This window comes from Lissotriton helveticus, chromosome 8 (genome assembly GCF_964261635.1).
Source record: "Lissotriton helveticus chromosome 8, aLisHel1.1, whole genome shotgun sequence".
NCBI lineage: Eukaryota > Metazoa > Chordata > Amphibia > Caudata > Salamandridae > Lissotriton > Lissotriton helveticus.
The window spans coordinates 903061106-903088970 of record NC_136069.1 but is presented as its reverse complement, the minus strand read 5'-3'; the positions used below and the strand labels follow the sequence as shown (position 1 = coordinate 903088970).

Below are 27865 nucleotides of genomic sequence, written 5' to 3'. Positions count from 1 at the left end.
GAAAAATGCACAAAAGTACATTTTTCAAAGTTTTCACAAATTACCATGAGGTTGAACCTCATGGTAATTTGCTCCGCCTAATTGCGAAATCGCTATTTTTAAAACTTTCATGCATTGCATTTAAGGAATCGCAAAATGCGATTCCTTAAATGCAATCGCAATTTGAGAACTCGCGAATATTTGCGAATTCTTAAATTGCGAGGGCCTTCACCCTTGATGCATCCCAAAAGCTGATTTTGCGATCGCAAACGGCCGATTTTTGCGATTCGCACCGTTTGCGATCGCAAAAAGCTTTGATGCATGTGCCTGATAGTATCTTAGCGCTGACTGAAAAATACGATTCTTTCACTTCATATAATTCTAAATGTAAGAAGTGAGTCAATCTATCATTTGATATAAGCATCTCTGGTAAAGTTCTCCACATATTTAAAAATGCATTAGCCTTTACCACCGTGCTGAGAAAAATAGTTTAACATCAAGTTAATATTTAAGTAAAAAGGAGCTTCAGCCAATGCCAATTTTAATGTGACATTCTAAGTCACAGATACCAAGTTCTGAATTGTGGAAATATTTTCTACTTCACAGTTTTATAGTGCCACATATCTGTCATTAGCAGGCCTTCTACAATACTACAGTTACTTTGCTATCTGCAGAGTGTTGTTTTTGCACACATGACAGTGCTGGCCTAGACGATACCGGGAAAGAGACGATTTATACAAAGCAAACTGTGTCAGTGGCCTGGTTAGCAGGCCCAGCCAACCGCAGACACCAAAGCTTACCGTTCCAAAATGTGAAATAAAAATAGACTGTGATTTATACTATGGCAGATAGAATGTTTTACACCTTTTTCATTAGTGTAATAAAAAGTTTCAAAATCTCGATTGCTTGGTAACGATGATGAGTGATGGGTGCAGGGGTAGTCCTAGGAGGGGCTGTGATTCAAAGAGTAAAAGGTAACTACAGCACGGCCGTCTGAATCACAGCAACAGTGTGAATAATGCACTGGACACAATAAAACAGACTTTCAGAGTGATCCTCTTAGAGAGGAACGCTTAGCCTATTAAGCTATGCTTAGCTCAGCTAAGAGGTTCCCTCCTGATTCTTGCAGGTGAAGCAGAAGAGAAAAAAGTTACCGCAGTCTGCTTGAGGTACAGGTAGATATAGTGTGGAGTTGGGGGACAGCATGCAGAGTGGCCTATGCTGAATGCAGGAGCAAGGAGCCCTGAACTTCCGGTTAGCATGTTGAACAGTGGCTTTTGTCCCAATGTGGCACCAAGGTCAGCGATGCACAGGTACCCTTCAGGTTTCTTGACTGATTAAAATAGTTGGCCCACATCTCTAAAGAGGAGCAGCTTAACATTTTAAGCTCCTCTTCATAGGGTGACTGCTGACACTGACACCCAGTTTCTGGGTTAAATTATGAGTGAGTGCAGCTCAAGGAGCTCAGGATAGACAGCTTTGAAGAATTATGGTAATGCCAGTGGACTACCTGACATTGTAAGCCAATCAGCACCCAGTTCCCTGTCTCCTTTGCGTGTTCACAGATCTTCTCATTGAGTCCTACCCTGGATCTTAGCTTCTTCAAGGCCATGGCCTCACATGGATGACTATCCCGCCTAAGGAGCTACCCCCACTTGCCACTGGGTTGTATCCTCTGGGAACGGCAACTAGAGCGTCACTGAAGCACAGTCTTTTTCGCTCTGAATGTGTGGAGTTACTGCTGAAACCCTCCAAACCTTCCTAATTCCAAGAAGGTACAAAGGTCTGGTGGGGATTGTAAAGTGCCAGCCCCTTGTCATTCCGCAAGAGGAGACAGACTTGTGCGGTTCTTTTTCCCAGCGCTTAGCGGTTGCATGCATCTGTGTCTTTATCCAGTGGTCATCAGTGCCTCTCAGACACTGTAAGAGTGGATGCAGCAAACTCAGCTTCAATATCCTTGCCCTCATTTGTTTACACAGCATCCTTGGCTACATTGGTATTTCCTTTGTTTTATAGAAATACGCCTGATCAACACGCACTGCCGTGTTCACCCGTGATTAATTATCCACGACACAGATTGATGTGGTTTATAAAAATAGATGCTGGTCATTGTACGTAGCACTTACCTATACTGTCCTTCCCCTCACTGGGGTACGTTTTCCTTTTACCATTGTTTCTACCAGCAATTCCATTTCTTGAACGCTGTAATGTAATATAAGGCCTTTTTCTTTTTGTTAGTTCCCGGCTGGGTCCCACGTGAGTACCCTTCCCATACTTTCACTTCCTTGGGGTGCACTACTGTCACTTAGACAGCATATTCCGCTTTCAGGTACTTACCTTATCGCACATTAGCATATACTTACAGCCCGTTGGCTGTGTTTCCCCCCCCCTGATTTACTCTTTTTTATCATCATCCCACAGATGTCCCTGCATTGCTAGGTCCTGTAGAGACTCCCTACTGTAAACGGGGCCGAAACGCCGTCGACAATACTTAAAAGAGAACCGTTCAGCAGTCTCTATTACCAGATTAGGAGGCTATGTTTATTATTTACTAATTTGATGGTTGACTTTGTCACTATGGAAACCATTTCTCTATGTCACAAAATGTCACGCACTGTTTTATAGATTCCATGTTCACTTGGGGACACTATGCACTTGTCTTGATTATAACTGTGTTGACTTATGCATAAACATTTTGAACTTACAAGTATCACATTGTATATGGTCTTACTTCTCATTTGGACATCCTCTTTACCCCTGTGTATTGCCATTGTGCTTAGCAATATTGTGTATTGGTTACATTTTTCCACAGGAGCCACTGTTTCTGGTTATAGATTACGTACCATGGTTCCATGTGAGTAGGGTTTCCCTTGTTTCCTTTACATGACAAAATTTACTGTATCAGTCTTGTGAACTACAACAAAAGGATAATACTGGAGAAACATGCAAGTTTCAGTTTAGTGTGACCACCTCAAAAGTTTTTACTCCGAGTGAAAAACTCTGGCATATCTAGGGTAAGAATGGACTTAAGAGGTTAAGAAGCTATTCAGCAAATTGTGTTTGGTGTATCTATTAAAATGGCAACATCAGCTTACCCGGAGTAATCGTTTGACTCTTGCATCTGGATAGACAGGGTAGGTGTTGCCAGTGGAGCATGAACATCATCATGGAACACATGCCAGAGGATGTATGACGGTACGACGCGGGCTATTACCACCCGTACCGTTACAACGCGTGTTTTACAACGCAAGTCGTTACCACGACTTGCGCTGTAGGGTACGGACTTAGGAATAGTTTAATTTACTATTCCAACACCAGTCCCCGTGGATAGTAGGGAAGGTGTTGGAATAGTAAATTAACTATTCCTTGTCCTTGAGCGCCCTCCAGCGCAAGTCGTGGTTACGACTTGCGTTGTAAGAGACGCGTCGTAATGGTAGCGCGGGGTAACATCCGCGTCGTAAAGGATGTTCCCCCATGCCAGACTTCCCTTTAGAGTATGAATCTGATGTATCTGAGATAGTATTGGCTTGCTTTTCTGTGGCTTCTTGAGGAGGATATCACTCTTGCTTTGTAGTGACCGAGGACTGGATATGTGGCCAGTGCTCTTTCATTTGACAAGAAGTGATATTTCTAAAGAACCATTACACCATTGGATCAATTTTCCCTGCAAGCCTTTGTCATCTGAATGTCTTGGAACATCTACACTACAAAGTAAGGGTCAGAATCACCCCAGCAATATATTTTTTTCCTTGTTGGTCAAGCCCAATCATGTGCTCTAACAACACTAGTATTGATGATGGCCTTTCAATAAATTATAGGCCACAACACTATTGGAATTCTAGCGCTGAGACTTGATGTGGTTTATTGTAAGAATATTATGTGGGAATTAACCCACTATATGGCCCTCAATAGATTTTGCTCTACTGGGCTATCAGTTTCCTTTGTTAATATATCCAGAGTGTGATCACCAACATGCATTATTTTATATGATACTATGTAAGCAGGTTTCAATTAAAATTATTTCTAATTGTGGATATAACTTTGTTGCTGTTTGATATTCTGTTTAACTTTCAATTTAATTTAGAAAACATTGTGCTCTAAGAAGTATATCACATTAGTAATACTGCTGATTAAATCCCTACATTAACCCGTTGTCGTTGTATCGTACCATTTGTGTACTGCTACATGGTTTTCCTCTGTTGCTTATAACTATATCTAACATTGACACTAATTGCTCTTGAAGTCCTGGCATGGATTGGAATTTAGCTTGTCTGACCACCCATAGTGCTTGACAAACTTTTCCCAAACAACTTTTGGCAATGGCAGATGTTTGTGGTAATAGGAATGTCATCACTTTCCCTCCTGTCATACGGTTCCTACTATTTCAGTGTGACTGTCAGTTTGGGCAACTTAAGCGTAAAAACGATGCATTATTAAGTCCAAGCATACCATTAGAATATTTTGACCTAATCCCTGGCTAGCTCACAGTGCACCATCTAGACCACTAAACCTTACAAGTTATCAGATGTTGTCTGCAACCTCAGAACATGTCAACCCTGACTTCCCCCAAGGAAATCATGGAAACAGATCCAACCCCTTTGTTAGTAACTCAGGCGTGCCCAAAGGGAGACACAATACCTAGATTGACATTTCAAACATTTATTGAAGCAATAAGATTCTTGTGTAAAAACAAGTGTGCTGCAATGATTAAAAGAAAGAAACAAAACAGAGGAATCAGCATTATGAGAATGGGAAAGAAAATAAACAGTTCAACCATTGTGGTGTTATATTGATTATATGAATACATATAATTGTACCTATACTCCAACCTAGCACTTCATATCCTAATATGCATAGTGTGTGAGGATCTGCCAGAATGCCTAAAAGTGGTCTAACTCCCCATTTACTTGAAGGTATGTGTCATCTGGGAGCCCGTCTTTGTGTAGAGCAGGCTGTTGTTCGTCTTAGGATGGTAACAGGATGCAGCTGGGCTGGAATTCCGGCATTAGGCGACCTTGACAGTGCCAGCGAAAATGTTCCTTTCCCCCAAAACATGGCTTGAGAGAGTTTTTATAATAAACTTTACCCATACTCTCTATGACGGAGTTCTAGTTTGGCTGTTATTGTTTATTGTATCCTTGAAGAGCTGTAGCCAAACAGACAACGAAATTTTGAGTGGTGAACTTAAACCTTGAACTGAATGTTCAAGGGCCTGATAATATGCCTTTGAAGATGTGTAAGGGTAAGCAAATCTATTTCTGAGAACATTATCTCATATGAATGCACAAGCAAATGTGTATTAAAAGTCATTGTTTAAAAACAATGTCAACTTTCAACGTAAACATGTAAATTGTTGGTGTTCTGTGAACAGGACTATGTAACGACACAGCACTCTGGTCAGGTGCCATTGGGTGGGGCTCCATGAGATCCTTTGGGCCACTGATTTGATGGGCTTTCATTTCTGCCTTTCCCTGCAGTTGGGTTTTTCTGGCAATGCATTGTGTGTGTTTGATATTCTTGCAGTGTCATTTAACACTGGTAACTAGATGAGGCCGGTAGAAAAGTGTTCAAACTATGTCAAAAGTCCTATTGATTCCCACGTGCCCATTGTTTTCATAGAAAGGCTTTAGTGCTATCATTCTTGAATAAGCTGGAATATTTGAAGAGGTGGGCATTTGTTTTCAAGGACAGGATCCTTAAACACAGAATTGTGCGTTGCCAAGCTCAGAGAATGCTGTAGGTATTTGGTTGATTCCAGATGACGAATGTCAATGATTTTTTTCACCTTTGTATTCAGTACAACTGAAATGCTGGCATCCCTCTGTTGAGTTGTATGGGTGTCTTTAAAGTGCAGGTACGATATAGAAGTCAGGTCCATGTTATAGATATTTCTGTAGGCTTCTGGTATGTCATGAGTCCTTACAGCTGGACCTCTACCACCATCAACTGTGTGCTCAGTGTCAGTTTATTTTAAAGGTTTTATATAGCGCTGGCTAGACCCTTAAGTATCAGAGCGCTTTACATGAGCATCAGTTCATGGTTACAGGTTACATCGTTACAAAGGTTACACAGTTATTAGAGCATGGCAACATAGTTACTTGTAAGGTCAAGATAAACAATAAGCACAAATACGAAAAGGGAAAAGCAGGCAAGGGAAAAGATTCAGGGGAGGGCGAAGGAGCTGGGAAAGTAGACAGGTAATGAAGGCGGGAAAGAAGAGGGGAGGGTGAAGGACATCGCATGGAAAGAGGAGGGGAAGGGCGACAGGGACACAAACCGGTAGACGAGTCAAAGCAACATCCAAAGTCCAGAAAGCTGTGATCCCAGGAGAAGTGGTATCACTTCCCTATCTCTGTTGTGGGAGGCTCCCTTTACGCAGTGGACTCTCTCAGAGGGTCTCTGAGACTCCAAGGCCTACATACTGGATCCTTCCCCAAAAAGGGGAGAGGGAGTGCTTTGGCAAGGGGTGCCATACCATACCTCAGCTGTGAGTGGCTCCCTTGGCGCAGTGGACTCTCTCAGCAGGTAGGCTGAGACTCCAGAGTATAAGTATTGGATCTTTCCCCAACATGGGGAGGAGGAGTGCTTAGTCAAAGGGCACAAAGGACAGGGGGCTAGGCAGACTAGCAGGCAAGCTGAGAGATTCAGGGGCGAGTGGAAATGAGCTAGGGAGGTAGACAAAGGGAGAAAGACTACTAAATGGGAAAACATTTAATTAATGAGTTATTATATAGCGCTGGCTACACCCGATTGAATCAGAGCGCTTTACATGAGAGACAATAATGTTGCAAATTACATCAGTTAAAAGTTACATAAGTATCAAGAAAAGCATTAAAAGAACATAGGGGACAAGGTGAATGGAGCAGGAAGGGTAAGGGGATAGGGTAAAGGGGTAGGAGGAAGACAGGACGTAGAGACGAGGGGAAAATCTGCCCAAGGTCCGGCTGGGTAGTTGACGGCAGGGAGGGGGGAGTCCACAACCCATCTTCTCTTTAGCTATATGGTAGCTCCACTGGGCATCAGCCAAATCACTAGGTATCAAAAGTCTGGGGTAGGTGTCAACAGTCTCAGTTGATATGCTGTATTTCGAGGGCTCTGCAGAGTACTACAACCCCTGTCTCAGACTGTTCAACCCAAGACAGCTCTTGCTCCTTGAGATGTGGGCTTGCTTGTACTGTAGTTAGAATATAGCAATTGGTGGCCTAGGGTATACAGCATAGTTATTGTCTTTGGGTAGATGAGCGTGCTGTTGTCAGTTCTCACTATGTGTTTGGTGATATACAATTAGTCATAATGTTTCTAGTGGCAGGCAACTTCAGGTCAAGGAACTGAAGCTAGTAGAGCAAGGGGTTCTTTTCACAACATTGATCTAGCCCCTTGAATCTGCTATCAACTTGAAGCACATGGGGCTGGGGAAGGCTGATAATGCCAGGGCAGGTGAGGTGCCTCCTGGGGTTTGTATTAAGATTGCTGTTTATGGATGACTTTCAGTACAAAGATGCTGCCTTTCACCCCCTGTTATCACGTATGGGAATTATACTTGGTTGACCTCTGTGTAGCTTGTGTTAGCCCAGAACATATTTGTTCCAGTGTCTTCATCTTTCCCTCACTCCAGAGGCATGCATAGGAGACACATTTCCAAACTGAGGATATTTTCCCTCCTTCCTAGTTTCTCAGTAATCCCAAATATGGTGGAAACTAGAATTTCTGCTTTGAATTGTGATTAAAGGAATTTACATATTTCATGGCATCTGCAATTGAAGACGTGATGGGGGGGAGGTAAGCAGTGCTTAATTTGTAAAAAATGAAGTGCCAGGGCTGATAATGCTGCCAAGGAGGCTACAGCCCACTTCTACCTCCGGTGTGCCCAACTTTCAACACCCGCATACTCTCTATCCTGTAACCATGCTCTGCTGTCTGTCCCCTAAGACATGCTTTTTACTTCTTTACCTACACCGACAGATGAGTGCGAAAACAAAATGTACACCAAATGAAAATGCTTTTTTTGAACATATTAATCAGTGCAGTTTGACTGTGTTTGTTGCAGGTCAGGAGGCTGCTTGAGCACAGCAGGTCATGTCACTGCTAGTGCTGCCTGTAATTAGTTTGGTCCAGTCATGACGACGGCATAGGCATTCACTGCTCAGCTTGCTGTGACCCTGCCTGCCCCAGCTGTAATGCTGCAATGCCTGTGAGATGTGAGTATGGCTGTTGCACCTACTGCTCAAGCACACTCAGCAATTAGCATGCTTGGAGGCAGCGCACGTAAACTGCAGGTAACTCCATAGCACACAAAAGTTGTGGTGGGCCACAGCCACATCAAGCACGTTGAGGATAGTAGCAATGCAGGGCTGCAGACCCCCACTACAATTATCCAATGGAAGGCTTAGGCTCAGGCAGTGGCAGGGTGCAACAGATTCGGGGAATAGAACGCAAGCCATTCGTTAATGATGACTTCTTGGATTCATGACAGGCATAACAACATCATCACTAAAGTGATGCTACACAATCATGCCTGCCTGAACAGATGAATGCCTGCCCATGAAAACATACCAGCTCGTCACCATGAAAGGTATGTGGTTCTTTTTATTTTAAATTGGGCTATTAATATTGATACCACCACCTGCAGGACCAGAAATCGTAGCCCTAGCCCTGTGAAAGAAGTGCCGGTGCTGAGCACCTGAAAGCACCTGCTCAAATTAAGCACTGGAGGTAAGAAAACCCTAGTTATCTGCACACAAGGAAAGAGCTACAAAATGACCAAAAAATGGACAGCAATCATCATTGTGGATACATAAATTTCAGCGGGTATTCCCTGTTCATTAGAGAAGAATTGTGCTGAAATCCCATATTTTTGAATTAGTGAACCCCTTAAAATCAATATTTGTGGGTGCAGAATTACTGGTGTTGTTTGCTCACACTAGTGAGATCAAAGACCAACGTCTGGCCCATCCTATCCCCCGAAACAGATGGGAAAGTGTCAGAAAGATGGTTGAGTTGGTCCTCAAAATACAATTGGATCTCTCTTTGTAACAATGAATGGATAGATCTCTTTTTGGGTGAACTTTGTGATCTGCATCATGAGTCTGATGCAGGAATTCAGACAACCCAGATAAGGACAGGAATCCTCACCACTATAGACACCGAGACCCTCCATGGGTACCAGGAGCAGGTTGAATTGAAGCACAATAGAGTGAGAGATAGAATACTAAAGCAGCAGATTCTAGTGTTTAAATGGTGTAATGTGTGTGGTTTCACAGTGGCCTAAGTGGGAGGTGTTATGGAGTTGTGCATGTATGGCATAGATTTCTCAACCCGTGTTACAGTAAGAATGTAGCTGTGCATACCTATTGGGGTAGGAGAATAGTGTGAGAATAGACTTTATCACAAATGTGGATGCCTAACACTTTTGGAGTGGTCTGTATCATAGAGGTGTGCTGCACTGAATAAGGAGAGTTGAAATTGCCCCAAAAGGAACTATGCTACTCTTGGTGGAAGTAATCTTCCCTCCACTATAGCATATGATCTGGAATCCACACAAGAAGACTCCATAATTCCACACAGGAATCGACCTATGCAGCTGGGCATGGTAAAGGAAGTGACAAAGGTGCCACCGATAGGATTATTCATTAAGCAACTGTACATGGTGTATGCTCTGAGGAGTCCATCCAGAAGTGACAGAGGAGTAACCCATTAAAATGGGTGTGATATAACCAGCCATAGTATATGCTGATAGGTCTACTGTGGAGCAGCAGATGAGCAACCTTTATATGACCAGACATTGATTGTATAAGCCTGGGAAGTCCACCCAGGTGCGACAGTGATGAGATCATCAGAGTGAACATTATACCATCAACTATGGTACTTGCTCAGAAGAGTCAATCAATCAATCAATCAATCAATGCATTTACAGAGCGCGCAACTCACCCGTGAGGGTCTCAAGGAGCTGAAGGGAGGGGGGGTGCTGTTACTGCTCGAATAGCCAGGTTTTGAGGTGTTTCCTGAAGGCGAGGTGGTCCTGGGTCAGACGTAGGTGGGCACGGAGGGAGTTCCATGTCTTGGCGGCCAGATAGGAGAACGATCTTCCTCCGGTGGTGGTTCTGCGAATCTGTGGGACGGTGGCGAGGGCGAGGCTGGTGGAGCGGAGCTGGCGGGTCGGAGTGTAGAAGGTGAAGCGGTTGTTGAGGTATTCGGGGCCCATGTCATGGAGCGCCTTGTGTGCATGGGTGAGGAGCCTGAACGTGATCCTTTTGCTGACTGGGAGCCAGTGCAGGTTTCTTAGGTGGGCAGATATGTGGCTGTGGTGAGGGACGTCGAGGATGAGTCTTGCGGAGGCGTTCTGTATGCGCTGAAGTCGTTTCTGAAGTTTAGCTGTGGTTCCTGCATACAGAGTCCAGTCAGAAGTGGCAGCAAGAAACTCAAATAAATTGATAATTATACAACCGAAACACATAGGTGATGGGTTGAATACTTGTAAAGTTACTGCCATAGACTACATTCCAGTCACTGGTGTTTTTGCGCACTATACTACTCCACTACTAATGGTGCACCTGCTCTACTTTGAGTCAGGCGAGCAGCCATGTTTCTATCAGAGGAGCCTCAGCTGAATCTGCCGTTGGAAACTCCTGACCTATCTGCAAAAGGAAGACCACAGAGCAGTTGCCCATGGAAAGTGTAAAATAATGCTGGAGGACTCCGATGCCCTTATTCTGATACCTTTTCCTTGAAATGACATTACTTCTGAACAAGTATGGCATACCCCATGCAGATTGTAGCAGGCATTGAAGAATATGGTTGTAAGTCTTCGGCCAACAACATTAGGCAGGTCTGAAATTATAACTGTGCCTCTCATCTCGACTGTATGCCTTCATTTATGTTTTTCTTGTTAATGCCACAGCTTAGGAGAGCGATGGGAAAGGGTGTTGTAAAAGGTGGATGATGGCAAACCAGGACACTGCCAACATCTAGGAGGAATAATGAGACAAAACAACCAGATGGGACTTTTTAAATTTGTGTTTTTTTGGTGTGTTTTTTTTTTAGATAAAAGCCATTTTCAGAGCCACTGTTTCTAATTCATACGTTTCCCTTTAGGTTTTTGAGATTTCCGTTCCATTTATGCAAGCAGAACCTGTGATTGTAAAAATCGCCAACCATACGGGCTGTAAATGCTTGTCAAGTGCACGACGTCCACCGTACTCCATCATCCGAAGATCAGTCCGATATCCAGGAGAAGATGGGTAAGGCAGCATGCCTTCTATCTCAGAAATCAGGAAGCCATCAATATCCTCAGTGAATATGTCCTAATTATTATATATTCTCTGCTGTACAACTACACCAGAGAGTTTCATGTTTTTATTTGATTTTTTGAAACCAATGTAACATTTAACGATTAGTGGTAAATTATTTTGCCATGCTGCATGTACATTGTTTTTGCATTAAGTTTCCTGCAATTAACTGTCTTCATTTATTTTTAATCTAATAAATGGTGATATCTGTTCATGTCAGCTTGTTTCATCATCATCATCATCAATTGATCTTTATTCCGTTAATAAAAATCATTAAAAAATACACAGCGTAAACCCATCAAGCCACAACAATTAAGTTACATAAAAAAATACATAAGAAAAAAATAATACGTCCACTCAAATAGAGTGGCATAAAAACCATCAACAAATCCATATTCCTTGCAGAGATTAGTGCAAAAAAGAGAGATGGCCTCCCCACACACCGGGAACAGGGCACAGGGCACAGTAATGTGAACTTATCTCCCCGCGAGAGCTAGTCCAATCACTGTACACTTCAGGTTCACACCACAGTCACCCTGAAGATCACTCTTAATCCAGTACTACAGCAATATTGTTTGGGTGCAAAGATTTAATTTTATATTATCATAAAAAACATTCACGGTATGTATACACCCACAATTACAATAGTCAGCACAATGAACATCTAGTTCAGAAAATGTTAAAACTGTTATAAAAATCCTCACGCGTTAAAAGAAGAGTTTTTCTTCACTGTACGGTGCAAACCAATTTAATACATTTAAAACCCCCAACATAAACACAAAACCAGGGAAAGACAACAAAGACTCATTTGTCTATATCTACAAATTGATTTGTTAGATCTGTGGTGGAAGGTCCTTCATGCGATATCCAACTCCCAAATCCACAGTCCACACAGATTCAGTTTTCCCAGTTATGTCGACGCGTTGCAGTGTATAGGGCTCATTGGTTGCCACCTTCCTCAGTACTAAAAACAGGATTCTCCAACAAAAACATGAACACTGTAACAAACCACAATCATGTACATACTGTGATTCACATGTTCAATAATTACAGATCAAACAATATTCTGTGGCGATATGCATACACGTGTGCCAACATTCTATAATGAATAAATCATAGTTGCATCTCCTTCTGAAGTGGCACCAGAAAACACACATTTTTATTCATCCCCCCATCATCTTTCATATTAAAGAATGCTTTTCCTCCGTACAGCTATCTTCAGACGTGTTCTAAAGACCTGACTGTTTTCCAGCACTTAGACCCTTCCTGGTACCTGCTTCTGCCGCCTGTCATACCACCGGGACACCCCCGTTGGGGGGTAGCTGAGCGCCTTATAAGCTTCTAAATAAATAAATAAATAACTAGCCCAGGTACTTTGGGCCATGAATCACTCCATTCCAATTACTTGTACTCTATTCCATCCATTGCCAAACCCATAATCCCATCACCGGCAGACACATACATTCACTCGTAGTCAACTTACTCACCTCCAATAAATAATGCCCAGAAGATACCGGCTAAGACCCCTCAAAGATAATCAGGAGCCCGCATTGTCCTTTTTTTTTTTTTTAATTCGACGTCAAAGGGAGAAAGCCCTCTCAATAATCAAGCAATCTGTAGGAGGAAAAAAGTAATTAAATCATAGCCAACACACTTCATCAAATGTCTCTTGTAACTTTTCCTATACATAGAGACTCCAGCTCGCTCAAATATCTCTTCCACCTCTTACTGTCGATGAAGACTCCAGCTCGGGCTCACCTTATTACATATTAAACCTTTACTTCATTAGAGCTTCAGCCTAACGGCCCATAAGTCAATGGCTCCCAGAAGGCTCCTCACCATTGAGGATTCACCCTTATTGTGAATTTATAATCTAAAATTCGAAAAAGAATAAATCTTATCGGTGCTACTTTTAACCCTCTAAATTAAATGTTGGCAAACTCGTTCTCGCCTTACTGGGGAATGAACTGTTCAAAGTTCCGTCTACGATCTGTAGCATAGAAAATAAATTGTCGGGGCTCAGAATCCTTTTTCAGATCTCGTTTTTACACCTTAGTCACTTGCCTATAGCTAGGGGGGAAACTAATTTGCAGGAATTAAACCATAAAGTCGCCTATGCATAGATAAAAACAAATATGACATCAAACACACAGCAAAAGCTAAAGCTAGGATAAATACATCACCAGTGAAACATTACATTCCCACCGTATTCCTTGGCGTTACAACAGAGATAAACTGTAACATTTGTACAAATATATTCAATTTGCAATAGCTTCACGTGAGGTAAGGCTTGAGTAAAAAAAGAAAAAAAATTGAAATAATAAATCCTCTGGAACTTAAATGACATAGATACCTTCAGCAAATCAATAAACCATGCACAGATTTGACCATAAAGTGACTTGTGCAAAAATAAACAAAGAAACACATGTAACATCAAAAACAGATCATACATTGCAACAGCTTAAATACATACAACCTCATGAAAACGTTACTCCCTCACCATGTTCTTACAGCAGCCAAGATAAACCTATATAGACCATTGTATAAATATGTTCAGTTTGTAACAGCTGCAAATAGAAGAAGGCTGGCCTTCACCTTCTAATATTCAGAAGCCTAAGCAGTGGGATTAAAAACGGTTTCCTGTTTCAACCTACAATTCATGAAAAAATGTAAGGTATATTGAGCTGTGCGGGAATCACAGGGACGTAATTCGAGGGCTGAGTTACAATGGGTGTCACGTGGATAAGAGACCAAAAAGGGAGTTATATTAAACCTGAACCTTGTTTCATTTTTGGGTCTCACCTGTGCAGCTCGCATGCGCTGCATAGGAGAGAGACCTAATGCCATCGGCACAGCTTTGGGGGCAAAGACGTGAACGCATTGCATTTTCCATGAGGGAGCGTGCGGCGCCATATGGTGGCGCCATATGGTCTCAATCATCGCACCTTTCTGCACGCTCCCGCAAGCTCCCTCCCCTGCTACCGCGTGAGGCGCGCGCTTGTGCTGGTGTTGTTTAAGTTGTAGGTAGCCTGGACGTAGTTAGCCAAAGGGCACTAGAGCGGTGTACATGAGGTGTACATTATAAATAGGCTAGACTATGGAAACTCGCTACTACTGGCAACTAATGAATGCCATCTGAAAAAGCTGCAGGTTTTGCAGAATACGGCAGCACGCCTTGTTCTAGACCTACCACGAAGATCGCCCTCTGCTCCGTGCCTTAAGGCCCTACACTGGCTTCCTATAAAAGAGCGCATCACGTTCAAAACATTGTGTTTGGCGCACAAACATATGTATGGAAGAGGCCCAAAATATTGGGCCCAGAAACTCACGTGGTATGTGCCAAGGAGGCAGCTGAGATCAAGCATTGAGTCACTGCTTACTCCGCTGAGAATTCAAACTGCCAGGAATGGGGGTCGTTCCTTTTCCTTTATGGCACCAACCCTCTGCAATAAAATGCCCCTGAGCCTGCGCATGACCTCCGAACATACAAGCTTCCGAAAGAAACTTAAGACCTGGATTTTTTGTTAACTTCAGCTGCTTGCCCATTGTCAGAGCCGTCTGCATGCACCATGAGACTCTTTGGACGTGATATGTGCGCACTACAAATGTCCGGACTTGACTTGACTTGACTTGAGCACTGGACATTACACAAGGTCAGGTTTTTTTCAGGCAAAGATAAATTGAGTGAGTTGCCCAGAATCACAGGATGTTCAGCCGACGCCGAGACATGAACCTCGTTCCTCAGTCCACTGACTCGTGTGGGACTGTCTATACTCTTACTTTGTTTTCTATGCTAGGGCTAGTGACTGACTGATGTACACAAGACAAAAGCTGACCTTGCAAGGCAGGGCATGCCTACAATGAGAAGGGGTTAGTGAACACATTTTATGAAAATGTACGTTCAGGGGTCTTTTGTTCTCGACTGTCTGTTAAGCATTTTTGTGGGATACCCACCTCTCTTCTTCTATGATTGCTGCCTCGACAGTCTGGCTGCAAGGTCCTGTGTGACTATAGCAAGCCTGCATTGGCCATTATAACACCATGTGACAGAGCTGTGATTTCGAGTATATTGCGCACTCATAAACTCAAGGCCACGCATGTGCCGTTGGAAGTTGCCCTTATCTCTTTCACGCAGGCCTTCCTTTCAGCGTTCACTGTGCCTGCTGGAGCCGCACTATTGCATATCCTCATTGGCTTCTGGAGCCTGTAACTTTTTTATTCAAACCAATGTGGGGCTTGTCTGACAACCCAGCTGCATTATTTGCTGTCTGTTAATATTTGCGTTCCATCCTTCTGTGGAAGCCAAATGGAATGGGCGGGGACTTGTCCTCGGATGCGGAAGTGAGTCAGAGCGGAGTCCAGGGCGGATACATTTACAGTGTCTCTCTTGGATTAAAACCCACTGCCTCTGTTCCTGATCCAAACCCAAATGAGCACGTGCTCTTGAAAGCTCTGGGGCTGAGTGACATCTGGTCCTCTGTGTGAGAGAATGCTGCTCTTGCCTTTGACCTTCCACATCCCAGGGCATCTTTAACCTAGCAGACCAGAATAAAAGTCCTTGCTTTCCAACATTCTTAATCACATAAGGCTGTAGTAATAATTGTTATTTAGCACTTATGTAGGCCACAAACTTCCTTTAGTATGGCATCTTAGCACCTTTTGATTGAACAAGGTGAAGCTTTCCAAACATTTTCGTTGCAGGTCATAGCGTAAGTTGGTTTCGGGGAAAGTGTGCTGTCAACTTAGGTGAGTGTGCCAGTTTGAATGTGTTGTGAGTTTGTAGGTCTGGACTACACACAGTTCCTCTGTGGCTCCTCCTGCTGCCACTGCCCATTGCACTGCATATCTGCTGCACTCCTTCTGGGGAAGATGCCTCTTGGAAGTCTGAGGTCCAGCTCTGTGGCTCTCTCTGATTGTGCACCTTGGCAGCTATCATACTTCATATGGGCCCACTATGCGTAGCAAAAAATGTCAGAACGAAGTGTCACACCTCCACGCCCCTTGGATTTTTCTGCTTCATCGAGGCCAGTGATGTCCACCCTGGGTCCAGGAGGGCTGGATCTATTCTAATTCCTTCTGCCATTGTAATCATTGAGTTGTATCTGCCCTTTCTCATTTCTAGGTTTACATTTGAGGTAGTCCTTTAGGCATATGGTAGAAATGTTAACTGAATGTCAGGTTTAGTACTTTTATTTCCTGTTTTTATGCATTCTGGGACTTGTAGTCCTGCGTTTATAATAGCAAAATACATTTGTAAGTTGCAGATTCCTAAGTAGAAAACAGTCTCCAGGTAAGTTATGGATAGTCTGCTTTGTGTATTTGTGTATCATGCCACAGCCTATCCCTGAGTCTACAATCCTTCAGCCATTTTGGCGGACTTCATCCTCAATTAAAGCAGATGACGAGCCTCAATATTTAGGGTTGTCCTCCACAGCAACAGAAATGTCTCTAGCAGAGTGGCTTTACAAACCATGGTAGATAAGTACTTTGATGAAAAGTTCTCCAGTGTTCGTCAACGCTAGTAAGCAGTTTGATTCCGTTGGTATATGCCTTTAATGCTAACAAATTTAAATAATAATGTTTTTTTTGTCGATCTAAATTTTAATTCAGTAAGGTAAATCCTGTGAAGATTCATCATAAAATTGTTATTCGTGTATGTAAAAACAACCATTAAAGAACAAGATAACACAGCAAAAGTTACAGTGCAAATATAAAACACATGCGTAACATTTAAATCAATAAAATTTAATTACCAAACATCAATAGGACAAGATAAAAAACCTCCTGTTAGCAGCAATGTATATCACTCGGTCTACAAAGACTAGACCTCAATGTGGCTCGTACAAAAAAAGAGGTGATAGCATATAGTACATGGTAATTAGGGAGCAACTTCAAATACATAAGAGCAGGAAGTACTTGGATAAAAGTCAAGGTGCTTAGCAGAAAAACAATAAACTGCCTTCTTGGCACACTAAAATATTTGCAAAACATAACATGTAAAGTGTCCTGCGGGTACCTATTGTCCAAACAGCCAGGCAACATGGAGCAAGAGTGAGCCCACCCACTCGGTGATGCCAAGAGAGGGTTGAGCAAGTTATTGAACCTAGCCAAGACAAATCTGTCCCTCATATCATGTACCTGAGCAAGGTACAGCTCCATGTCATGTAAGGCCCAGTACTGTTTTCAAGAGCCTATGTCCCCTCGCCTGTTCTCTGTCCAACTATACGCGCAAAAAAACAAGCATTGGCATAGCCACTAGGTCTCGCCTTTGGGATCTTAAAAGTGTTTAGCCATGCAACAATTGATGTTGCTGCACCAAGGATATTGTGCTGCATAACTTAATGCTTATAAAGTCCCAAAAGTGAGACCTATTGGCTAGGCCAATGCTTGTTTGCTGTTGATTTCAACAGGGCAGCAATCTGCCTATCTTCTCTTACCACAACACCAACTTCTTTCATCCATTTCATATTCTGTTTTTCAGTCTCTTATAACTGGTCTCTCTCTCCCCACATAAGACGTTTCTCCTGGCCTCTACTGTCTTCTCGTTTAACTTCATTTTAATTTTCTTTCATCTGTCATTCCTTCCATCTGCAATTTCTAGGTCTGGCAGCGGGCGACTTTAGATGCAGTAGATGATAACACAGCACTCACAATATAACATAGGCATATTTTAGGATGGGCCTCGGATAACCCCCCTTTAGCCAGTAGCTTGTTTGAGTGAGCCTTCTTCAGTTACTGAATCTCTGAGTTGCCCATCTTCTGGTATCAGCAGACACTTTTGACATCCCTTTACATTTTACATTTGCTTTCTCCATAGGTGATGGTTAACCTAATTATTAGATCTGTCATCTCCTTCCAGTCGCACAATCACACATACAGACATTAATCACACATATTGCTCACTGGCCAGCAAAACTGGTGTTCTTTCTTTGCAAGAAGCAAATGATGCTGACACTCCTATCAATGTTTGCTTCTGCTCCTTACAGACCCATCAGCAGGAACAGGAAGATAGAAAGAGCCAGATATGCAAAGCTTTTTTTCTGCTCGCAGACAGCCAGATTTGCAAAATCGGGCAGTTGGCGACCAGCAAAAAACAGATTTTTACTGTACAAAACCCTGTTTGCTATTCTGTAACCTATTACTGAATTGCAAATAGGGCTTGCGAGTTACTCTTCGGAAAGGGTGTGTTAAGGGCGTCCCTTTCTAATAGCGAGTCGCACTTGTATGTAGGAATATTTTGCGACCAGGAATGTGGTCGCAAATCATTTGCAGTTACCACCAACTTCAATTTGGTGGTAAGCCATTCGCAGATGGGAAGAGGTCCCTAAGGGACCCCTTCCCCTTTGTGAATGTGGGTGCCAACATTTTTTAAGAGCAGGCAATGGTCCCACGGACCACTGCCTACTCTTAAAAAATGAAAAGGTAACTTTTCCTTTTAATTTTTGAAATGAACAAAGTAGCTTTTTTTAAAAAAGCAATCACAGACATTGTGGTCTGGAGGCCACCATCCCTGTATGTGAGGCCTTTCCCATTTGGTCGCAAAGCGAGACCTACCTCGTTTGTGACCCTCTTGGAATCGCAAAATGTGTCTAAGACACATTTGTACATGGATATTAGTGATTTCCTAATTACGAATCACAAAAATTTGCAATTAGGAAATCGTGAACTGACTTTTATGTACAACTGGCCCAAAGTGCCCTTAATGTTCAAATGAATTTGCTGGTCTTCCGTCTCTTGCAGTTTACAATCTGTCAATAATACCCCACATGCTTTGGTGTGTACGCAAATGATTTCACACGTATGCACTGAGGCATGTTTTTGTGGTTTCCCTGCTTACTGAGAGTAAGACAAGGCTCCTGAAAATACACTTACCTCAAATATTTGCGAACTGCATTTAGAATATTAAATCATGCTATACTTGAATGTTTGGAGTACCCTCCTAAGCTTCTTCAAGTTGCAAGTGAAGTATAGAAATACAATTACTTCCGGGTTCAGCGGTAGTCATAGGAAATTCAGTGGCTAGAACACCTCATTTATAATTTAATACAACTACACCTCGTGTTCTTATGTCAAAAGAGTGGAATCAGAGAGATGAGCAGAGGAATCTGATATATTAAATATTAAATGATCAGAAATATTCTCTCATTTGGTAATACCATAAAACAGTTGAGAGGCACTTGAATGTAGCCTCCTCTTTTTTAATTCCGTTTGAGAGCAATTGTCATCAGATTTTACATTGCATCAAGGAACTGGAAAGTTCATATATACATTTCGTTTAAGGTTTTTTTCACTTGAGAGTAGAAATCCTATGAATTCCTGGAAGTAGGTCTTTCCATGAGCTGTTTCATCATTTCTCAGTATTTGGGAATGGGGTGAGGATCCATTGGGTCACCAGAACCCTGAAGGACAGATGACAGTGTGATCACCACGCTTCCAGAAGTGCTGTCACAACTCCTCTCCTTCCCCTTCTTGACAGAACTTAGAATGAGGAATTAAACAGGCGCCTCCTGAAAGTCTTGGCATATCTTGTGGACTGAAAAGAGGTGGCTGTTTATGTAGATATTTCCCCTGATGGTCCTGTCTCAGTCTACTACTGCTCCTCTTCCTGTGAGTGGGTATAAAACACAGGATCCCACCCTTCGGTCTCTCAGATCCCTCTATGTAGAGATGACCTGTGATAATTGGAGGAAACCAAGTGAAATAAGTGTTTCCTCCTTTAAAACAAGTCTATGGGCTCCTACCAGAGAAACTATTCCCGGGAAGCTCTGGGTGCCATGACTGGCCAGTCTGCTAGCATTAACTTTACCCCGAGACACCTCAGGTGCAAAATCAACAGTTGACCAATGGCAAGTGCAGGACTGCGAGTGGCCTGTGGGCCAGCACTCTATTGCTCCCAAACACGCCACCATTCCAACTGCAGAATCCGGAAACCGTGGGTTGTTATACGCAAACAAATCCAGGAAGATTTCCAGGCAGTGGCCCCTGCAGCAATGAGTTCTTGTGTTTGGGTGTGCTTGTGCAGGATTTGTGGACTCAAAGGTGCTTCCAACTAAGGGGTGAGCATCTATGGGCAAAGGGGTGCATCATGACATGGAACCCAGTCAAGCCCCCTAGGAATCCCCTGTGTGAGGCAGCTGGTGAAGGTGTCATCCTGTGCCACTATCCCAGTTCAACCTCCGACCACTTCCATTGAGGTGCTAGTGGGGCTTGTCATCTGCTCACAGTAAGGTTGCAGCCTGTCAAGATTCATCAGAGAGGAAGGAAGCCAGGCCTCCAGGGTTCTAGATTCGATCAACACTCATCTCACAGCTAGGACATTGATTGCACACATACTGATGAGCTCTCATGTTGTAGCAATGCAAATATTTGACCTCATGTATAGTGGGACCTAGGGAAATTTAAGAAGGAGCCAATGATATACGGTTGACTGCAGGAAGGTCCATATGTGTAAGTGTAAATTTACATCTTCATTGCATGGAAATGCTATGAAGCCACATAGTTCCTGAGCTTATTTGTTTTCCATTTTCATGTTAAACCATTGGACAGTGCGGCAGGGCTCTCTTGTCTTTTTCAAGGGCAGCCTGCACAAAAGATTGAACTGTCTTCTACTTTAATGTTCCTTGCCGAATTACTGCAAATATTAAGGGACAAAAGTACTGACAAACCAAAACACCTTCAACTCGAGGTCACAGTGACATAAAGTCCAGAAAATCAGATTGGAGCTCTTGGTGGGAGCAGGACATCACAGTTTATTGTGTATAGAGGAGGACTTAGCTTACTTATTCCACCAGGGATTGGGCCTCCATTGCTTCTGGGTAGGTTGCATACAACGCAACTTTGGAGGGTTAAGAGTGCATCAATCGATTGTGTCTCTGTTGCTTATGGGCAGACTCCACATCATACTCTTGGGTGGTTTACCAGTGCCATCATTGGGTTGCACCTCTGTTGTTTCTATGTCATTTATGGGCATTCTCCATATAATACACCGTGGTGGTTTAACTGGAATGCACCACCGTTGCTTCCATGTTGCTCCTGGAAAGACTCCATATAGTACACCTTGGTGGTTTAACAGTGCAATCCGTGGGTTGCCCTTCTGTTGCTGCTGGGTGCAATCCACATAATAGTAATACTCGTGGGTGATTTAACACCATCAATATTGTTGTACCTCTGTTGTTTCTGCGTTGTTCATGGGCGGTCTCCATATATTACACTTTGGTGGTTTGCCTGGGTTGCACCACTGTTGCTTCCATGTTGCTTCTGGAAAGACTCCATATTGTACACCGTGATTTAAAACTGTCATCAGTGGGTTGCCCTTCTGTTGCTCCTGGGTAGACCCCACATAAACCTTGTGGGTGGTTTAACACCACCATCTGTGGGTTGCACCTCTGTTGCTACTTGGTAGACCCCACATAATCCTTGTGGTTGGTTTAACACCACCATCTGTGGGTTGCACCTCTGTTGCTTATGGGTAAAATCCACATAATACTCGTGGGTGATTTAACTCCACCATCAGTGTCTAACTCAAATGTCAGGCAACCACCATCAATCCACTTATACAAAGCCACTCAGCACTGAAGAGGACAGGCACCAATTCCCAAAACAAATCTGCCATATAGATTTGGCATCTTAAAGAATGTTACCACAGTCCATCCCTGCAGGTCCCACTCCCGTCCCTTGCCAGTTTTAAAGTGGTTGTTCTCAAAGAATCAAACATTCTTTGAGAACCACCACTTACTTGAAGGATGACCGTAATACAGACCCTTCATTTGAATCTCTTCCTCACTAAACCCACCCAATTTAATGGAGTGGATGCCTTAAGTGCTGAACAACCGCATGCAGTGGCAGCTGGTGACATTTGAAAGTGGTAGGGCATACAATTTGTGGTGGAGCACACCGGGGCGAGGGAGCGCAGCGAGTGAGCCCGAACAACCTAAGGAGGGTTCAGGGGTTTGTCTCCCCGAGAAAAGTTTGAAAAATGAGCGTGCAAATGGTGCATTTTCCAGCAAATTTGAGAACACATGCACTTTACTCTTCACAGTCAAAAACGAGTTGAGGGTTTCCCTAAACTAATTATTAATTAGTTTAGGCCAACGCTCACCTCCTTTGTGCAGACTGACAGAAGGTAAATTTGCAGAAACGGAGAGGAAGAGTTAAGTTGCGCACTGTGCACAAAGGAATGCTGTGTGAACTGACAATCTAGATCCATACTGATAAAGAACAGATTTCTGCACTGACTCGCCGCAATACTCATAAGGCAACACGATGAGCTAGGTGTATGTATTCGATTTGCTCAATCAATCTGGACCCAGCGATAATAGTGTTCAAATTCCTTGTTGTACATTGTTTACCGTCCGTGGTTCTGCTCAATCGAACACGAACAATTAGCAATAATGGTAACAATCGCCCAAAGATGCCTGATGGCATGTTGCTGAAATGAGTGCCCAGCCTTCCCCATGGACGTGTGTTTATTGCAGCGGGTCAGTTGTGCGCACGCATCCCATTTCATCACAATTTAAGAGGAAACTTAACTTGCCTGCTGGGGCTCGGGCGTGGAATTTCCACTTGTGGCACCTTGCAGTTGGGAGAGGGACCACTCTCAAGCTCTTGTGTTAAGAAAAATAATGCTTTTATTCCAATCAAGCAGCTCTTGTTTGTGTTTATCCGAATTGTTCATGGGGTGTTCATTGAGTCAGCTTGACATTTTTATTTTGTGTGCTAGGTTGTTTCTGTGAACTGTGGCTTTTATGAAGCGGGAGTTTGTGGCATATGTGATTTACTCATTTCCCTTTGGGATGTACGGGCAACGTTTACTTTACGGCTCGTTCAAAGTATGTTTATGCGTCTTCGGCAGCACCTGGTGTCAGTCGGGTACTAGTCTCTTCTGTTGGGCACTACTATTCACCACATACTTGCGTTTTTCCAAAAGCATTGACATCAATGATACTCGTTGTTGAAATTCTGCCGGGAAGAGAGGGGGTCACGGGGGAGGGGAGGTCGGGGTGTTCTTTTTAATTAGATTTTTTTAAAAAAATGTTTAAAGTACCTTAGCTGCCCGATCCGGTCCAGCGTCATCTCTACTCAGCAGCAGCCGCAGGAAGTAATTACGTTGGTTTTCTTCACATAAACATAATAACCATGTATTTATAAACACTTCAAAAGAAACTTCTTTATGATGATCAGTAGTTCATTAGTAGTTTTATTTATATTCTCATGAGGTTGTTGTAAATTCACGAGTTGTGACGACAATGTTGCTTTAAAAATCCCAATGCATTTCGGGCTGTATGTAATGCCCTTCGTCAGGGGAATCTGAGAAACAATAAAGTGTGCAATAAATATATAATAGCGACAAAATGTATAGCACTTCATTTAGAGGAAACAGGAATTAGTAGGTAGGTAAACCTTTAGGGACCAATCTGGCGTGCCCAAATCGTGCGAGAAAGTGGTAATGGAGAAATACCATGCAATGCAACCCTTCGTGAAGAAAGGCCATATGTGGAAAGAAACGTGCCTGAAAGCGTGCTCGGGGAGTGTGAAGAGTAAAATAAGCGGGGCCACTGTGTGCTTACTTAAACTTGCCGGTAACGTTTACTGTTGTGCCGGTATCAATTCGATGCTCTGCTTTATGAGTGTTCAGTCCCAAAACCAAAGATTATCTCCACACTAGGTTCCCACGTAGACCTAGGCTCTACATGGTGCCTAAAATACACAAATCTTTGACAGACCCCCCCTTGAGACCCATCGTCTCGGGGTGCGGTTCCATTCATGATTCACTGGGACGTTACCTGGACACATTCCTCCAACCGATAGTTCAATCAGGAGACACCTATGTACAAGACACCACTCACTTTTTGAATATGCTAAGAGAAATCAATCTTCCTAATGACAGAGAGATACTATTGTGCACCATCGATGTTGTTGCACTATACACCTCCATCCCACATAGTGAAGGATTGGAGGCTGTAGAATGGGCACTCTTGAGAGCAGCTACCCCAAAAGCCAATCAAATTTTTCTGATGGAAATCTTACATTTCTGCTTGTTCCACAGTTATTTCAACTGGAAGGACCGCTACTTTCTCCAGTCCAATGGGACCTCAATGGGCTTTTCCGGAGCCCCCAGCTACGCTAACATCTTTATGATGAAGTACGAACAAGAAAACATTCTCTCACAGCCTCAATGGAACACACAGCTACTCGTCTACAAGCGTTATATTGATGACATTTTCATCATTTGGCAAGGCACTAAACTAAATCTAGAACACAACATATCTCAGTTAAACACCATCAATCCTCGAATCCAGTTCACCCACCACATTTCTGCACATCAAATTCCATTCCTAGACGTACTAATTAAGGTAGCTGGTGCAAACATAATAACCTCCATTTTTACTAAGCCCACTGATGGGAATAATGCTTTACTCTACCACAGTTTCCATCCATGGCCTCTGAAAAAACACCTCCCGTACTCTCAGTTTCTTCGCATTAAACAAATTAATTCTGATCACACCACTGGCATGCAGATGGTTGATGTCTTTAGAGACAAATACAAGCAACGAGGTTACCCTGATTCAGTTTTAGATCAGGCAGCAAACAGAATTTCCCACGTAACTCATGAGTCACTCCTTGAGAAAAAACAGGTGTCAAAAGTTTCTCCTAGAGAAGTTTTTGTGTCAACTTACTCTACCCAATCCAGACATGTGAAATCCATCATCCTCAATCGTTGGACTCTACTTCAATCTGAACCTGACTTTGTAGGCATGTTCGATGCCCAACCACTATTCGCTTACAAAAGGGCGAGTAACTTGATGGAGATTTTGAACACTAAACCCTCTCAACCTAAGGCTACACACAAAGGTCTTATCAAATGCATGAATTGCTCCAATTGCAATAATGCAATCACAGGAAAAACCATGAACCACCCCAGATCAGGCAAATCCATCACTTTGGCGTACACAGCAACCTGTAACAGTGATTTCGTCGTGTATTACATAAAATGTCCTTGTGACCTTTACTATGTTGGGAAAACTGAACGTAGTGTGCGAATAAGAATTACTGAACACAAGAGTAGAATACGCACACAAAACGCAAACTCCCCTTTAGCACTGCATTGGCTCACACATAGACATAATATATCCCAATTAAAATTTGGGATCCTACAGGTTATTGAACCCAATGCTGAACGCAATCGCGCCAAGACCTTGTCGCAGCGAGAATCATATTGGATTTGGCATTTGCAAACCTTGACACCGACAGGGCTTAACGATAAATTCGAACTATCATGTTTCATGTAACAGATAAAAAAGTACCTCTCCTTGTTCTGCCCCTTTCAAACAGAATGTGCACACTACTAGTGGCAGAATTTCACTGTTGCCTCTGAACCTATTGTCGTTTTCCGATTTGTACCCTGTTTTACGATTATCTGTACCACTGTTTTTTCATGATCATTTGAGACTTTGTTTTTCATGACTATTTGAACCTCTGTTTTTCACGATCATTTGAACAACTGTTATTGTTCCCAACCTGCTGTGACATTTTCCATTTAGGAAGTTTATATCAACCAGTATTCTTTCCAAGATGGCGCGCACCAAATATAGTCCTCTTTCTATGGCCACTTTTCTTAACACAGCGAGGCACCTCCCGTTAGGCTCCAACTTCACCCGCAGCACAGAGCACCCTGTCGAGCACTTGTGAACACATACTCGGTAAGTCCTCTTCCCAGCGTCCTCTTGACTGTAGTGGCGGAATGACTGCATTAACATGTGGCCGCTAATCAACTTGTGTACCACGTTTTTTTCAGGGACGTTTTTTGGGAAACCATACGGTAATTTTTGGTTCATATTAAACGCTCACGGGCGAGCACTCACTTATTGTTTAACTTCACCATGCCTCACATAACCTAGACATTCATTTGCTCTTATCAGGTCTTCGAATACTCATAAAGCAGAGCATCGAATTGATACCGGCACAACAGTAAACGTTACCGGCAAGTTTAAGTAAGCACACAGTGGCCCCGCTTATTTTACTCTTCACACTCCCCGAGCACGCTTTCAGGCACGTTTCTTTCCACATATGGTCTTTCTTCACGAAGGGTTGCATTGCATGGTATTTCTCCATTACCACTTTCTCGCACGATTTGGGCACGATGATTGGTCCCTAAAGGTTTACCTACCTACTAATTCCTGTTTCCTCTAAATGAAGTGCTATACATTTTGTCGCTATTATATATTTATTGCACACTTTATTGTTTCTCAGATTCCCCTGACGAAGGGCATTACATACAGCCCGAAATGCATTGGGATTTTTAAAGCAACATTGTCGTCACAACTCGTGAATTTGTGAATTTACAACAACCTCATGAGAATATGAATAAAACTACTAATGAACTACTGATCATCATAAAGAAGTTTCTTTTGAAGTGTTTATAAATACATGGTTATTATGTTTATGTGAAGAAAACCAACGTTGAACATAACATTCATTATCATTAAGTCAAGATTTACACTCAAATTGAGTGAACGCGCAGTGCATCAGTCTCCTGGACAGTGTCCAGGAATTTTTTTATCACTTTTAGATTAAAGGTCTAAGCAGGGCCTCCTTATCTGTTGCACGCTATGTAAAGTTATTGAATTTGTTAAACTCACCAGATACACTTGATTATTGATTACTGAGTGCAAACGCTGCTGCGCTAACTTTTCTGCAGGAAGTAATTAGGCAGCCTCCCTCCCCTCTCCTGCTCAGGACTGCAGAGAGGCCTGGCAACTGCATGCGTCTCAGCCAATACAGACGCTGCTCCAGCAGCGCCAGGATTGGCTTGAGCAGGGATACTTGCTGCTCATTAGGAGACCGGGGGCTGCGGCATGGAACAACCCTTGCTCTCCTAATGTGCAGCCTAGTGCGCATGTTCGGGCCCAAAACTAACATGCACACTCTTGCTGTGCGCTCCGCCGACCAGACCACCCTTGTGATCATCATGATGTCAGTCTTCATGACGAGGGCTTCACTGAACCTGCTGCCCGTCCCCTTCAGAGATGCTGACTCCTGACTGCCTTGGGCGTAGCCCAGTGGCCGACCGGCCCGGGATTAGTCTTAAAAGTAAGTAGTGAGTGACGACGTGCGACGATTGTGAATGGGGCTTCAATATTAGTGGGGAAACGCCCCAGCGCCCTAATGGACGCTCTGCCACTGACCGTGTGACCTTCGACCGGCCCACCAGACACTAGCGTCCGCCTCCCTGACCCTTTCCTTCATCCCCCGCTTTGATCGTACTCGAGCCGGAGGACTTTTCTTTTCCCACCTCCCCATCCACGTCCGGCGCCAAATTAAGGAGTGGCCTCAAGACCTGGTTGTTCGAGTAGCCCCACCCACACAGCGCCGGGGTGATTAGCACACTCTACAAATATTGATTGATTGACACTGAAGTGCTGTATCTGGCACTGAAGGTGGAATTTAACTTTTCGGTAACAACCATAAACCACACCTGGGACCTGCAGAGGAACCATTAATAGCCATAGTAGTCAGCTAATGTAATCTGAGCACACTGTCTCTCACTCATCCTTCATTCATCACGCCTTTAAGAGGTACAGCCCAAGGCACTACTCCCGGTA

The 27865-nt window shown here is 43.2% G+C and overlaps 1 protein-coding gene across 1 annotated transcript in view; it reads left to right on the top strand.

The window, feature by feature from the left end:
- VEGFD (vascular endothelial growth factor D) overlaps positions 1 to 27865 on the top strand; it is a 478050-nt gene that overhangs the window by 319412 nt on the left and 130773 nt on the right. Inside the window, exon 4 of the mRNA XM_078656086.1 lies at positions 11071 to 11216. Within this exon, the coding sequence (XP_078512212.1) occupies positions 11071 to 11216 (146 nt within the window). The remainder of the gene's footprint in view (positions 1 to 11070; positions 11217 to 27865) is intronic.